Source organism: Cygnus atratus, chromosome 1, assembly GCF_013377495.2.
Source record: "Cygnus atratus isolate AKBS03 ecotype Queensland, Australia chromosome 1, CAtr_DNAZoo_HiC_assembly, whole genome shotgun sequence".
Lineage (NCBI taxonomy): Eukaryota > Metazoa > Chordata > Aves > Anseriformes > Anatidae > Cygnus > Cygnus atratus.
Genome location: NC_066362.1, coordinates 112,642,469 through 112,659,521, shown reverse-complemented (window position 1 = coordinate 112,659,521; position 17,053 = coordinate 112,642,469). Strand labels below are relative to the sequence as shown.

At 38.9% G+C, this 17,053-nt stretch overlaps 1 protein-coding gene across 1 annotated transcript; it reads right to left on the bottom strand.

Annotated features, from left to right (window-relative positions):
* Positions 1-1,012: 1,012 nt before the first annotated feature.
* On the bottom strand, positions 1,013-16,939 carry CHAF1B (chromatin assembly factor 1 subunit B). The gene is made up of 13 exons (XM_035545945.2): positions 16,652-16,939; positions 15,174-15,306; positions 14,339-14,456; positions 12,731-12,834; positions 10,385-10,481; positions 8,986-9,070; positions 7,879-7,972; positions 7,186-7,255; positions 7,010-7,101; positions 5,195-5,357; positions 3,645-4,049; positions 2,535-2,626; positions 1,013-2,040 (listed from the first exon to the last, which is right to left on the bottom strand). Exons 1-13 carry the CDS (start codon positions 16,775-16,777, stop codon positions 1,919-1,921), a joined length of 1,701 nt encoding a protein of 566 aa, XP_035401838.1. The 5' UTR covers positions 16,778-16,939; the 3' UTR covers positions 1,013-1,918.
* Between the last annotated feature and the right edge of the window lie 114 nt (positions 16,940-17,053).

Genomic DNA, 17,053 nt, shown 5'->3' with positions numbered 1-17,053 from the left:
ACTTTGTGTAAAAAAAAACAATTAGGATAATTTTACAATTAGTATTTCAAAGTGTAAGTTTGAATTCAATGAATCCTTTGCAGTGCAACAGAACGAACCACTGCAGTATTAAGTGGGTCACCGTCCCACAGAAAGATGAAATGCCAGCTTTCTTACAGCTCATGGTGAAGAAAACATCCGTTGCTGGTCATGCTATTTTGTGTTAGCTACAAATATCTGCTTTAGATATCAATTCAGATTTCTCTACAAATTTTTGTTCTATAAACTTTTGGGAAGACAAAAAACATTTCAGATGTACCTTTGCTTGGCAATAGTCTTCATATTCCTCATTATAAGAAAAAAACAGGTTTGGCCAAGTCTAATGAAGTTCCATCCTCATCTCACTAGTTTAAACCAAAGATACAGTTAGTTTCCTACAACTTTTTACTAATTAATTTCCACTGAAATATGATTTACACATATGATTACATACAATTTGTTTCAAGCTCTCTTTCTGGAACAGGTGTTTGTTAGTATTTCCTCCTTGTGACATTTTTGTGAATCACTTCTGAAACATTTCTATTTCTGCTTCTCTCATGTATTTGTCCAATTTCTTAGAAACTGTCAGAAAATAAGCACTAATTACACAGCTTAAAATCAACCAAATCCAGGGAAGAATGAAAGTCAAAGAGCTTTAGTATCAATTGCAGCTTTCCCTTCCCATGTATTTCAGAACTTCACATGATATGTGTGGGCTAAATCACAAGAGAAAATTCTATTCAAAAATTTCTACATGTTATCATAAACTAGAACAACCATTCACATTTTAAGTATTATCTTCTTAAAAATAAGTACCTGATATTAAACAAAAGTAATGAAGTAGATAAGCTCAGAATACTGTGGCTGAGCATTCATTCTACTTCTGGAGTCTTAGTCTGCACACCAGAGAAAAGTGAGTGTAGTGGTTTTCGAAGATTTGGGTCTCATTTTCAATTTGCAGGTCTCTGTTTAATAATAAAGCAAGTATTAAATAAATGAACTTTAAAAAGTTTATTATACACTGGATTTATATTATATTTTATTGGACAAATGAGTTAGATTTGGAAAAATGAAAAGGGGAAACCTTTTCATGCAATTTTAATGTATACACTCAAATCCTGCTGCCTCAGGAAAATCTCATGTCTGCCTTTTCGTAAACATACGCGCTGAATAACTGCGAACTTTCTTCCACTGTTTAATGCTTTTAACAGGTCTTCAGAGGGTTTCTTCCTTTTGCTTTCTTGTTTCTTGCAGTTCTAGGTTCTGATTTGTTTCAGTCATATTGCATGCTGCTGCATTCAGAGCATTTGAACATCTGCTTCCATTTCACATGTACTGTAGAGTGTTAATTATTTTGCACATTGCTACAATGTATAAGCCAAGCTGCCTGAATGAAAGTTTCAGGGTTTTTTTATGTCTTTTTTTTTTTTTCTTAAGACACATCCAATCATCATGAACTCATTTAATTCCTTAGAAATTCTACTCATTTGCCAGACAGGTTGCTGGAAGACATAATACTTTATAAATGTCAGCTTAAGGACTTCTTATGGAAACTCTTAGGTTACTGTACAGCTTTTCAATAACCAGATTTTCATGATTTCCTTTAGCTGCTGCATTTCTTAAATAATGTTGTCTTCAAGAAGTAGAACTACACTTAGAAGTCACTTCACAACTATTTCCTCTTCTGCAAAGCCCGAAACCTGTGTCATCTACTGCCAGTAGAAATTTTATTCCTGTAACCTGTGTCTTCTACTGCCAGTTTCCTTCTTCACAGCACTATGTCAAATGTGCATATGGTACTTTAATCAGGAATTGAGGATTTAACATTTGCAAAAAGAAATGTGCTCTCAGATATGGCTGCATCACCTTCAAACTGAAGGGTCTACTAAAAGATTAGCTGTTATTTGTTTGTTTTGCAGCTGATTTGATCTTCAGCAGATGTAGAAAGGGGCATTTCCTCTGTTCTAGGACGTTTAGATGCTGGGGGATTTTGAAGACTGTCATCAGATGGTAGTGGCCTCTCTGAAACAGGCAGATATGAAAGTCATTTAAGCTCAGTGAAGTCAGATTAAGGAAGTGAACTGGCTTGCTAAATTCACTAACAATTAAGCACTCATGAAAGAAAGTGGTTTGAGAGAGACCAGCATCTGAAACAATTACATGCTCAAAGTACAAGGGCAGAAAGTCTCCTTAAAACCTACCTGTGTCACCTGGAGGACATCATGTCTAAGCAAGTTTACTCTTTAGTGTTTCAACTGTCAGCTAATGTTCCCATTACTATTAAACTGTAGTGATATACAAGCAGCTACCTGAGACAACTGTAGTGAAAACACCACACTTCATACTGTCATAAGAACCTTTCAAACACACACAGACAATGAAGAAGCTTTAAAATCTACAACTAGTTTTAGGTTTGTGCATGATTTGAGTTTTATAGCTTATAAGAGAAACCCATGATGGAAAAAAAAATGATTGGCAAAAATCTTTTCTGGATACTAATAGCCACAAAAGCTTACCATGTTCCTGTTCTGAGGAAGGAGGTAAAGGAACTGTATCTGTACATGCCAAGGTTGGTGTATCTGGCTTCAGCGATATCAAGTTTATTCTCCTTTAAAAGAGCAGAAATAGTTCAAGTACTTAAAGCTTCCACATCCACTTTATTTGAACATATACTATACATAGAATCCTTTAAATTTAATGTTGTTTAGATGTATGTTACTATGTGTTTTTTTTTTCTTATTATATGCTGAGCAGGGCATTTTTAGAAGTACTTTAATACAGCCATTCATCTTTTTCACTAGAAAGTACTTTTGCATGTTATGTGAAACAGGCCTTCAGAAGATACTGTTTTGGTGAAATATTTTCAAGTTAAGACTGTCTGCAAAGGTAAGAATTTTAGCCTGTTTCTTGACACCTGTTAAGGCTTTTAGTTTGGCTACAACAGCTTACCATTCCTCTGCTAGTCTTGTCCAGGTTAACACTTTAAGACTGTTAAAACTCTAGGGAATTCTTTTGCCCTATAAAGTCCACTAACAATTCTAGTGGAGGAAAAAAAGAAGTCCTTCTTTACATCACACTCATCAGATTTTGTATTTTCTTCTGCTAAATGTCTTCCGGATAGCACTTAAAAATAAGCATAAGAGTGACAGAAGATTAACTGGACTATAAAAAAAAAAACCACTGGCAGCACCACGCATATTCCTACAAGATAACACTCATAACATAATTAGCTAATATGATAAAATATAGCTTCTCTCTCAAAAACCCAGGAAAATTAATTTGTGCTGTCACCCTGCCCTCCGGACAACAGTAACTTTTAACTACTTAAAACCTTTTCACTTGTTAGTTCCCATACAGATGAGACGGACAAGGTGTAACGGTCAGGTTAACTTTGCTACTTCTTCAAGTTTTAGATAGAAAGGCAAGAACTGTACGTTTCGGATTTGAGAGACATTTTGACCTTTTTGCTGCAGTACAGCTGGAACAAGACGTTCCATGTCAAGACAGCTACCACCAAGACACAAGGCTAGGAGTTTATGTCTAAACCTCAAACCTTTAAATGCAGCACAAGCACAGCTTGTCTTGGCCTTCGGATTTATGACTGCAAATGGCAATATAAATCTCACCTTGGAGTCTTGCTCCATGCTTGTAAAGTGTTGAGAGTAATCCTCCTGGGCTGGTTTACTTTAGTACTCTGGCTGGCTGGCTGGCTCATTTTCCTCTCGTCTGAAGATGAGACTGGAACATTTTTTACGCCAACAGGTGTGGAAGGCAAGTCCTTACTGGCACCTGCGAGTGTCTTAGGTTGGAGTGTGGGAGTGCTGGGAGGAGTCCCCTCTGTCAGCCTAGAGCCTGGGGAAATGGCTTTGTGACACTGACTCTTCTTCACTTTCTTCTCTGTTGCACCAGGAGCCTTGACATTTATCTGAGGCTTCTCCTTCAGTGGTATTCCCAGCTCATCTTTCTCAAAGGTAACAAATGAACAGTATCCATCCGTGGAAGAAATTGCAAGAAAGGCTCCATCACTGGACCTATTTGGATTTTTTTTTTTCCATTAGGAGCAAATGTTAAAACTTTTTTCTTCAACTCCCAATCCCCCCATCTGTAACACACATCTGTTCCTCTTCCCTTCCCCCGAGTACATGCATACATCTAAATAAAACTGCATTCAAGTGAAAGACATGCAATTCAAATGATCTTCAAGTCTGGCCTTCACATCTGATTTAATCTCTCTGGCCTTGTCTGTGATCAGTGGTATTATGTTGCTGCTAGCACCTGCATTCATCTCAGCAGGGGTTTTGTACCCTTCAGGCACAGTTTCTGAAATATTGCTGAAGTCTGCCCATTTAGACTAGCAGAGCAGCTTAAGCTCTTTAGCTATGATCCCCGTGCTAGGTAGAGATCTCTGTGCTCAAAATCACCGCGGTGCTCATATGGGCAGGCCCATGGTACTTATTTCACCAAGTAAATCAATCACTGATAAAAAACATATGATTTCCTATTCTCTTCTGCTCCCCTCCTCCTGACACACAATGATTTTCAGTTTCTGAGCATCAGTTATAACTTCTGATAGAGGCTTCCACGTTGTCCTCAGCTTAGGAATACTGGCTAGAAAGGCGTAACAAGCCCAGTCCAGCAGAGGGATTATCCTGATTGCAAGACTCGGCTTCAATTTTCAGCTCCAGTTCAGACTTCCCGCATCAGGCCAGATAAACTACTTAGTCTCATACATGAAGAACCATCAAGCAGAGCTACACAGCTAAAGCTTACTTTGGCCAGGATACAGATACCTGAACGCAGAGGTGACCTTTGAAACCTCTGAATAACATCGTTAGTACCAGTAACACTGCCTGGACAATGAGTACTTTTCAAAGGCACCCAAGTACATTAGCATTTGTACAAATTTTCTATTTGTCTGTACAATGCTATCTACTTGTCCTTTGGCTGCTTGCACCTTGTTTCCCAACCAAAGAACTGTAATTCTTCAGTTTACAGGGCAAACGAGATGACTTGTTGTTTGGATATCACAATGACAGTGACCAAGGACATGTCATAAATGAAACACAAAAATAAAGGAAGACACAGGAAGTTGTGCAGAGCCTCACTGTATAAGAAGGACAACCTCTCCTCTCCCCCTCCCATCACAACAACTTTTAAGAATCTAACCATTACATACCATGAAATGTCACTGAGGGTGTGATAATGTATGTTAGAAACATAGCCAAAGGGGAAAGACTGCTCAGTGTCATAAAAAAGCACAGAATCTTCTGATGCAACAGCAAACACCAATCGATAGGGCAAATTCAACAGACCAGGAGATGATTTCTGACTAATTTCATCTAGAATGCAAAGAAATGAAAACACTGAGAATTCTCTCTTGTATTCATTGCAGGGTAGTAAACACACTAGTCAGTCATGAACCCAAACAAAGATTTAATTATTCATCAAGATAACGGCTGAGAAGATGGCACTTCTATAAAACAAACCTTAATGTCAAGCACTAACATTTCTATTGCCTACAGGTTGCCCCCCTTGTCTTAAGAGAGAGAAATCAGCAGAAGTTTAGTTCATCCAAGTTGTTAATATTTTGTTTTGTCTGTCATATTTTCCAGTTTAAATTCTTCAACATATTTATATGCACTTTAATACTGAAGTCAAAACAAACAAACCTTAGGAAATACTTTAAATTAAAGTCACCATAAATTTATACCATCACATTATATTCACAGAACCACAGAATGGTTTGGGTTGGAAGGCACCTTAAAGACCATCCGGTTCCAACCCCCTGCCATGGGCAGGGACACCTCCCACCAGACCAGGTTGCCCAAAGCCCCATCCAGCCTGGCCTTGAACACTTCCAGGGATGGGGCATTCTGAATGACTCATTCAAAATAATGTATTTAGCTCCATGCGTGGTATCTTGGCTTCAGCTCCTAACTAATCTTTGGCTTCCAACATTAGTTCTTTGTAAAGACAGGTTATTCAGACTTGACCAGAAGCTGTGCGCTAGCTAGCTATTTTCAGAAATCCCTAGTATACAGACCTCCTGTTCACTTCCACAATTATGGAAGCAATGCACTGAAAAAAACAAGACATAATGTTAATGTAACATAATGTTAATGTAAGGTGCTTACGTTCACAGATTTGTGGACTACCACAGATTCTCACTTTTCAGGGACTGTACAGCAGAAACTAACCAGTGCATTTCGGAGAGCTACAGAGACTGACTGCAGACACTCGTCTCCTTACCTTGCACCACAGAACTACAATAGATCTAAAGATTATGATGGAAATACAGAACACAAGAAAAGGTACTTTCTAAATCCTCCAAGGAATACTACAAATTGACTCTCTAAAGAAAGAGGTTTTATTGCACTCCTTGAGATGAGCAAAGCTCTGCTTTTTCACCAGAATAAGAGTGGTCTTGTTAAAATGTAAACACTCCTGGCCCCACAGGGCTTCTGATAAGGCTATATTTCAATCTCCAGGTAAGTTCTCATGCAACTTCATACCATTCTTCCCCTCCTCAGAACTCCCGTTCTGGCCAGTAACACCAGCATTGCTTCAAGTTTGGCTTCCTTGAATAAACATCAATGGTTGTTGCAAACTACACCAACTCTGTGGCATTACTGTGATGTGGGTAGTTGGGACTAAAAATATTTCACTGGGTTTCTCCTTTAGTGCTAAGCCAAGTTATTTACTTTTATTCACAGAAAATGATTAAAGTTAAAGGAAAATACTAAGCAGTATTTCTGTAGCGTACAAGGCCAAGTAAGAAGTTTATTCGCTATATCAAAAGCTATTCACACGGTACTTGAGGTGAATTCAGGGTCTTAGAATCAGGAAACAGTTTCTAAGATGTGGTACAACACTATCTTAAGGAATGTTAAAAGGCTAGGGAATAAAATCTTACGGCCTGCAAATAAACAGCCACACTGGCCTTTTCACATGTTTGCTATAAAAATCATAATCCCCGATGGATTTACAGTACCTTTATTAAGTGCTTGTCTCAACTCAAAGTAGACTGGGCAGCAGCGAACAGCAAGAGTTGCCTTTCCAGGACAGGGCAGATGACCCATAGGCCTTTTACGAAGAATAAGTATTTCAGAAAACAGCACTTGATTTTTTTTTTTAATAAAATGATATTTTGATCTTATTAAACTCTACCTTTTAAGATTGTTTCTGGAGAAAACATATGTGGTATTTGTTACATTTTCTCCTGATTCAACACAGCCAGCTGCAAAAACAGGTAGAAACATTACTCATCAAGTCAAAAAGGTACTGAGTACATACTTTCTGCCTATAAACATTTTACTTCTCAGGAGTTAGACTTGTCAGTTGGGCAAGAGCTGTGCAACCTGAATACAACTTAAAAAGGCATCCCAAATATTTATTTAATGCTGTTTGTGTTTCCCTTATATATTTCCCGCTCAAAGCTTCTTTTAAATGATGCCAGACATCTATAAAAGCAGTGCTTATATGGGCAAACTGATCCCCTCCTTGCAATGTTATTTCTACTATGACTGCAGAATGTTTTTTTAAAAAGGATAAAAATGATGGGAGACCTGACAGTCAAAATAAACCACTCATTATTCTTCATTTCTATTTAAACAGCGCTGTATTGTTGCAATGTACGTGTTTCAGTTAAGAAATGCCACAAGTATAACTTTTATCACCAGAGAAGGTTGAGGTTCTGGATTGCTAATGAACGAGTATTGTGGAGTGTCTATTTCCTTCAACGGGAAGATGATTAAGGAGGAATGGCACAATTCAAATAAATAAGCATCCCCTAGCAGTTTGAAAGCAATCCTAACGCACATTCAAAGAAAAGTATAATAAACATTACACCTTCTTACATACCTGGAGTGAGTAATAAGGAGCCATCAGGAGTAAAACTGAGTCTGCGGAAAAATGACTTCATGCTGTCATCATGAAACATCCGATAGCTCCTAGCCTGTAACATTGAAAATATGATTGCAAGAAGTGCCATGAATACGTCAGCTGGAATCCAGGTGCGAAAAGTCATCTAGTTGTACAGTCCAACCTCACAGAGCTTTTAAAATAAAAGATAAATATTTTAAAAACCATGATTCCTTCAAACTCATTTTCCCCCTTTGCAATAAATTCTTCACAGCTAAGAAAAATAACCCTGATCCCTCTTCAGATAATCAAAACACTCTTAAGAACGGTCACATTAGACCAGTAATCACAAAGTAGTAATAACCTGGAGAACAACATTATGTAACAGTCGGTGTGAAAACCTGTTCGTTAGGCATTTAGTTTTAACTCTAGGAGTAGAGGTTTAAAGAAAGCTTCTGTAACGGCAGAGAGACTTCTCTCAGGCCTGTTCTTTAGTCTCCATAAAACTGTTACAAATATTTCACAAAAAAAATAAAAAGGAATAAAAGGAATTAAAAAGGTTATAGCTGGCTTAGAAGTGTTATTTTACTTTGAATTATTTTGGGGAAAAAAAAGTTCTTTGGTTTTTCTCTTTAAAAGTAGTGAAAATTTAGGAAATTCTAATCCTATTTTTTTTAAAAATCAGACCCCCTTTTTGTAAAAAAGTCTGTTGAATTTAAAAGATTAATGCTATGTCATATCCATTCATAAATGTACAGCTACACTCTGACAGACATGTTTTAAGTCTACTAAAAATTCATCACACACACTATTTTTTCCATGCCATTTTTAACATTTACAGCCAAAGATGCTGTGTTACTACTTCACTCAGCTGAACTTTCAAGAGATCAGCAGCAGCAGGCAATGTTCTTTGTTAGTCACTTCTACTATGACAGAGGAAACCTGAAGAGGTCTCTACTCATAAAATGTTAGATACAGATGAAAGTATTTGATATGTGGATTATTTGAATGGAAAATATCTGTCCCTTTAGTTTCGGAGAACAGACTAACTCATACAGAATAGCACCCAGCATATTCTCCAGTACCATCAGCAGCAGAACAACATACCTCTCCTTCAGCTCCCGACCCAGATGGCATCTTGGTAACGTTGAATGCTACACGCCTGGTTTGCGTGTTGTATACTCGCAGGACCCTACACGGTGGAGAGCACAGTTAGCTGTAGCCAGCTTCCCTTCACCTCAAGTTTCACATAGCATTACAACATCTCACTTTTCAGTCAGGACTGCCAAAAACAAATGACAATCACACAATAATTATAACTCTGTTCATGAGACAACGCCGGGGAGGACACGTCTTTATGGCTAAGCAAGCAGTTAATCACTGACAACTATTTGACTCAATGAGGTTTGTAAGGTACAAGCATATATATTCATAGAGGAATAAGGGAATTAATGGACAGTGAACAGCCACGCCATTCCTACCTGCGCTGTAGTAGCTAATAAGTTCCTGTGGAATAGGAACTCTCCTCAAAGACAATTAGTTACATTTCTAGGCTTTAATTCAGTTTCCTTTGGAAGACATGAAAACCAGAGTATAACTCCACAGAGAAGGTTTGAGCTCCACTGACTTCATCTCAGTAAACAGCAGGTAGCCAAAGCAAATCCAACTGCTGGTCCCACCATCCCGTCCTTTCTGCCAGCTCAGACACCCACTGAAGCCTTCACTGGGTTACGTTGGTTTGTGTTTCACTGCTGTTCGTTTTAATAGAAGCACACAAATTTCACATAACTGATTATCAGAAAACAGAGGCTCATAATGACCTAGCAGCCATTAACTCATCATTTTTCTGAGCCTATTGCAAATCTTAAATCAAAACTACTTTTCCACTACTACAGTAATTTTCCTTGCAACTGGTGCCAAATAACACACATTTATTAGCCAGCTGCGACCCCTCCTGAGCAGCACACATGCCCTAGACAGCTTAAGCTCAACTGCAAAGTTCTGACAAAGGCCAAGTTTATGAAGTGTGTGTTTGCTTTCCCAATGACATCACTTACAAAACTGCTTGGGATGGAGGGAGCAAGAGGGCTAAAGAAATATATCAGTGAAAAAAAATATTTTTAACTGATTTCTTAACCTGTTTATACCTTTCTCTAAAAAGCATTGACAAGGATGGACTGATTAGCTCACTGACAACCAGAGAATGCAGCAATCTCTTAAGATGTATCTGGTATCTCTAATGACTAATATCATGAAAGCCTATTTCCTGAAGACAATTTTCTAAAAAAGGTTATATAAGCTTACTTGCCATTTAGAAAAGACACTCAGACCTCAGGAATCATTTACCACAGGCAAAAAGTTTACTGAATTATGTTGCTTTCACATCAACCTTCTTAGACAACAGTCTGAACATAGATAAAAGTCACATTTATCTCATACACATGCTTTTAACTCATCCTCAAGTAAAAAAGAACATTAAGGCAAAACACTTAGACCATCAGCTCACCTATCACAACTCAGAGTTGCAATGTACTGGCCTAGAGGATCCCAGGTTATTCCTTGGACATAACTCTTGTGTTCGTTTAATATTGAAACCTTCTGCCCTGAAATTACAAACAGTTTCCAAATTCTGAATTCAAATGTGTTTTAAAAACATTTCTTCATTTCAGAAATAAAACAAGGCAAGACGTTTTAAAATACAAACAATTTTTTAAACAAACTTATCCTGATGGCACCTGACACGAATGTTGGAAACAGAAATATTCTAGACATACAACAGACTCTAGACATAAATGCAGCCAATTGGTAGACGCTAATTTAAGGCTTGTTCCCTACAAACTAACTCTGACAAGCAGCTTGGTTCAGGCATCAAATGTGCAAGATGAGTATATTTCAAAACCTTTCTGATTTAGAAAAAAAAAATCATGGGAGTCTAGAGCCTCCACAATTAACTGACTTTGGCTGAATACAAAGCCAGAAATTCCAGCACTAAAACACAACTGTCAGCTGGGGCTAGATAGCCAGGCGCTGCTCTCTGGAGCTGTGGAAACTCACCTACTCTGCTGAGCAGGCACTGAACAAACATACTGCATGCATGCTGACTGATGGCTTCCACACGCACAGCTTTCAGAAATACCTCTACAGCAGTGCTAACTCGTGCTCTTCCACAGCTCACCGTATCACGAAGATCTTTCAAAGGCTTGAACTCTCTGACCTAACATGAATGGCACAAATCTAAAGCATTGTGATGAGGTAAATTTACAGAAAATTCTCATGAAATACTATGTTTTAAATACCAGTGACAGACTTTCTTCTAGTATCATAGCGTCGCTTTGTTTCAAAGGAACAGCTCTTTGAAAAGATTACACAAAGAGCTGAGGCCATGCTGCGTAATTCCCGAAGTCCTTCTGGCCCCCTTGTTCTCAGACAGTGACCAACAACACATGCCTAAGAGCCTAAGAAGAAAGCGAGCACGTAATGATATTTCTCCAGGATGCCCTGAGAGCTGCCAACAGTTTGTGCCTGTAGGATTTCTAAAGCCAGTGATCTGGTCTTTGTACTAAACAGCCCTATGGATTTTTATTAATTTTCTTCCTGCCATTTTTTGTTGTTTTTTTAAACCATGCAAGCTTTTAGCCTGGATATTATAAGAAGCTCTCCTTGAAGCTCTTTATTTCATGTACCTCCAACTTCAACCACAAAGCCTACACTTTCCATTAATGGCTTCTTACTTCCAACTTATTAGTTGCGTCTCCACTTAGAAGACACAAAACTCCTCTGCAGCAATAATTTAATGCTAAAAGAAAGCAGCAAGAGTGGAAGACATTACACATATATTATGTAAGTAACATAAAAGGACATCCAGCTTTTTTTAGTAAAAATTTGAATAGATATGTCCATTTAAAGTTGTTACAAGCAGTCCAAAATGCAGGACATTTCATCACTATCTGCCTGCACATACTTAAGCTCTGAGCACATACACACTTAGTTGAACATTCTTGTATTTATGGTAAAGGAGTGTGTGTGAACACAGTTAGGATGGGAGAGAGATTAAGCATCCAAACCAAGAACATGAAAAAACGTCAGCAGCAGAACATTTATACTTTGATGGGTGCACGCACTGAGAAATTCAGCTGGATGCTATTTTTTTTTTTTAAACTAGATACTAAGTATAAGAAATGCAAGATTAAAGTTTAACTCTAGTGAAAGTCAAGTATTTCCACATTAGATTAGAATTCAAAGTAATGATTTCACTGCTAATAAGAAAACACCAAACCACTGTCAAGCAACCAAACCTAATTGGTTACTACCAACCATACATACATGGCTGGACACTGCAGAGTGCTAAGTATTCTGGGTTGGTCCAACAGAACTTCTACAGTTGGGCTTGGAGAATATGAGCAATCCCATGGCAGTGGGATGAAAATGAACAAAAGTTTTTTGCTGAACAGAGCCTAAAAAAGTGTCACATCTTGCCAAAAGAAACGGCCTACATCCTACATGTTCTTTCTGGATTTGACCGAGGTAGTTAGTTACTTGATACCAGTCAACTTTTATGTGTTTGTTGGGGTGGGGGGAGGTGAACGAGTAATACACAGGACACTTGTATAGGAGCTTGGGGAAAGAAAAAGGGTGCGGTTTGCTTTCTCAGCGAAGATATGAAGAGATGACTTAGTACGCTTTGCTGGCCTGAGGGTATCCTTATGTGCTGGGCTATCTGCCTCACAATTCCAGAAGTTTAGCAACTAAGTGGACTGCTCTCTCACAAACAGAAAATATTTTTAACCATTTTGATAAATACCCTAAGACGCTTCCGTCAGTACTGGAGCCACAAATAAGAAAAAGCATTTACCTTTATTGACATCCCACATTATTGCTGTGTTATCTACAGAAGCAGATGCCATGTAATTTCCATCAGAAGTCCAACAAATATCGTACACGTCTTCTAGGTGGCCTCTAGAAGCCGGAAGAGAAGATACCAATTATTAAGGTGAACAGATACATGTAAATGTTAATAGTTTTGCACAATTTCAGGTTAAAAAGAAAATCAGAGATCCAAATTAAAAAACCACGGAAGTAAAATGAACAGCATGATTTTCAGCTTCTAAAAAACTTCCATATTCAGGAGGTGGTAGAACGTTCTTAAAAGCACATCCTACTTCTACTCAAAATAAGCCTGCCTTTTCAACGTTCCTTTTTTTCCACAGACAATAAAAACTTTGCATTTGAAATTGCTTTTGAATTTATATCTAAAGAGCTACAAATGAATAGTTCTAGGATACGTACAAACAGAACACTACACCAAAGAAGTCAAGAAGTGATACAATTCAAGACAACTTTACTGCATATTTATGGGTTTTATAAAAGCAGTAAACAAACATGCACGCTCAGCAGAACCACATGAAACACAGAAAATTAAGGTTGATTTAGATGCAACTGAACAAACTTTGTAAGATATTCAGAACCACCTAAAAGGACTTCACCAAAACCAATTTGTATTGCCTGTAGTTTAAAGATTTGCCATACAGTGTCATAGCTTTAATAATTAATATTTGCAATGCTAAATTTAGGGAAGGGGGTTTGGCTTTGTTTGTTTGCTTTAAGAGCTTGATGCTCCTAAGGATCCTGCCGGTACTTCATGCAATTTCACTAGCATGTTTGAAACTTTGCACATAAACTTCAACAGTTGCAAGGAATCTAACAGTTATGTACAGCACAGTTATTTTTTTTGTAAAATAGTGTAAACTCTTAATAATTTTATCAGTATAGACAGAGACCTAAACTTTTAACATGTACTACACAGAAAATGGAGCAGGTATAAATACTGCTCATTTGAAGTACTGCAGAACCACTTATTTCTTTCGATCTTCTGCCGAGTGAGAACAGAACATATTCCAACTGCCAGCATTGGTTTAATGCCTTAGTCACTGTCAGCTAATACTGACCTAGACTTACCAGGCACAGTGTGTATATTGTATTAATCACTGTATAGTTTGAAACTATTAAAAAGAACCAGTTGTAAAAGACTGGTCTAGCTTCACAGCTACTGTCTGGCAAACTTCAATGAACCATTTCAACTACTGACATTTTTTTGCTTTAATAATGATCAAAATTTCCACTATAAAGCTAATAAATAAAACTTCACATTTTCTTTAAATATGTATATACACACACACACACACACGTGTTAAAGTGCCTGCAAATCTCAGGAACCAGTTTCAGAGCACATCAGTTATGTCACGTAAATTAAGTCATGTAAATGCCTTAACTAAGAGGATGCAGGTTGGCACTGTATCAAAAGAAAAAATAAAAGATGATAAAAGGATGAACATTGGAGTAAGCAAATCTTAGAGAATACTGAAGTTCTAAATACACTGAGCAGAAGACTGTACTATATGACAAAAGCCACTGCAGAATCAAAAACCCAGAACAGGAAGCAAGCTAAAAAATATTGAGCTACCTTAAAGTTTTAACAACTGTCCAGTTTTCCTTGTTGAGCTGTGCTTCATCTTCATCCTGAAAAGCTAGTGGTTCCAGTTCTTTGCTATCATTCAGCTTCCACAACAAAATAACAGCATCTGGAGAAGAAATACTATGAAGCCTTCTTTTCCACTCATTGTTTTGTTAATATATTACATTTAGTTTAACATTACAGTTATCTCACGTATGACACATGAAAAACAAGCCTTAATTTGTGATGAGGAAGAAGAGACTGCTTTACCCTCCAGCGTGAGCTACTGATTTTAATCTAAGTATTTTTTACGTAATGCTAATAAAAAGAATAGAGAGACTCCCAGCAGTAAAATGAGAGTTAAGTGCTTGATTTTCAATTTATTTTTGATTAGAGCTGGCTATGGTTCTGCACTTCAGGCTTTTGAAAATCTTCCATTAAGGTAGGTAACACTCAGCTCTGTCTCACAGAGCACCCCCCCACCTAACGCTGTCCCTGCTGCAAATGAAGAACCCACACGGCCCTGGAGGGACAGGGCTAAATTTACAGATTCTGCCACAGCGTCTCAGTATGATGCTAGGCAATACACTCAGTCTCCCCACCTCTGAAACACAGACAGCAATTATTTTATATCTGGAATACATCCTCTCAGACACACAGACAGTGAGAAGTTATTTAAGAACTGCATGGCAAGTATTTGCCAACTACAATCAGAGGGCACACAGCAGTCCATAGCTAGAAGTGCGAGAGACAGGTATGAACAAACCCCCATGTTCATTTTCTCCCCTCCACTCACCAGATGCACAGCTTCTTTATGTTAGCTTCTTTAGGCATTATCACTCACCATCTCCACCAGACGCTAGGATCTCACCGCTGGGAGAGAAGCGCACAACATTTACTGCTTTGGTATGGCGGGCGAGGTTGGACAAGAATTCCACAATAGCTTTTCCATCCGGTCCTTTTTCCACTTTCCATATCTACTTACAAAAGCATTACAGGTAGTTTTCAGAAGCAAGATGTAAACTGTGTTCATCACTACAAGAATTCACAATTTACTCCTTGCGCAGTCATTCTGAACTTATTATCTGAAACTCTTGACAGCTCAAGCTGCAATAACACAACATTTTTCTCTCTACAAACTACAACTGTAATTATATTGCAGTATTATTTTAGTCTGATGAAATGTATTACCAAATATTTCCCATAAATTTAAAAAACAACCACCAAACACATGACATCATTCTCTTACCTTTCATCAGCAACCTCCACCTTCAAGTGAATTTGACACGTCTGTAGATAGCGATTTTAATATTATGGGTTTACAATAACTCCAACAACCACAAATAGTAACAATCCAAAAAAAACCACCCAAACACCCTTATCTCTACAGGAAAAAAAAAGTGTGGATGCAATCCAAACAATCCAGATTGAAAGGACAGGTCTGATCTTTGCATCTCAGATCCTCTGGTAAACCAGAATATTTCTCCATTAAGAAAATGCAGCAGTAATAATAAGAAAAAGAAAGCCTTCTTATTTCTCTCTTCCTGCTTGCTGCACATGTAGTGAGACCCCATCACAATACTTTATTTATTTTTCAAATACATCAGATGTGTGAAGACTGACAAAACATAAGCAGGCTCAAAAGATATTTAAAACGTAAAATTATCCAAGACTGATAGATGGATACATACTCACGTAGCAGAAAACCTGCATGGATTCTTTGTGTGGGAGTTTGTTACCAAGGAGCACAGGGAGGCTCCTGGTTGGAATCCTTCTTTATGGCAAGACAAGTTTGAGGAAAATTGAAGGGTTAGCAGTAGACTTTTTAGCAAGCAAGCCAATTTTTTCCTTCTTTTTTTTTTAAATGGCAAACCACCATGCCTAGATATTGAAGGGACACACAGGGAAACAAACAGCCCAGCAGGATGGGAACCTACTCTGTTTCAGTTTTAGTTCCAAAAAAAACAGGGGGGGCAAAAAGAAAACTGTGCCTCACTAGCCCATTAACTTTATTTAAGCAGATGACTAAGATGCATTTAAAAAGAACGTCGCTCTCTCAGTGCATTCGTTTTCCCAAAGCTTTCCAATCAGGCCTTACTTTTAAGAGAAAAAAATAGCGATTACTGACTGACTAACAGGAACAATATGTATCAGGAATTTTTATGACAGAAAACAACTGCTTGTTTTTGCAGTGGTGCATCTCACAGACACATCTCTTGGGGCTTACGCTCCTCGGCCACCTGATACTCTCAGAGGCGACTCTCAGGAGGCTGAGGACGAGACTCCCAACGCCTGCCGACACCGACCCGGGGCGCTACTCACGCGGACGGCCGTGTCGACGCCGGCCGAGGCCAGCCGGTTGATCTTCCCGTCGGCTCCGCGCTGGAAGTCCAAGCTGTACACGGGCTCCTTGTTATGCCACGCTATTTCGCACGTGATCACCTTCATGGCTGCTCGAAGAGAACGCAGCGAGGCGCCGCTCCATTCGCCTCACGGCCCAACCGCCGCTAACGGCCGCCGCGCGCCCCCCACCCCTACCTGCGGCGCCGCGCGGCCTGGCCCCGCTCCCGCCCGCGAGCGCGTTTCCCGCTCCTGCTCGCCCCGCCCCTGCCGCCGCCGCGGCGCCTGCGCAGTCGGACCCCCCCCCGGAGGGCAACGCCTGAGGTGGGGCAGCGCCCCCCGGCGGGGCGGCGCCATGACGGCGGGCAGCGATAACAGAGCCCG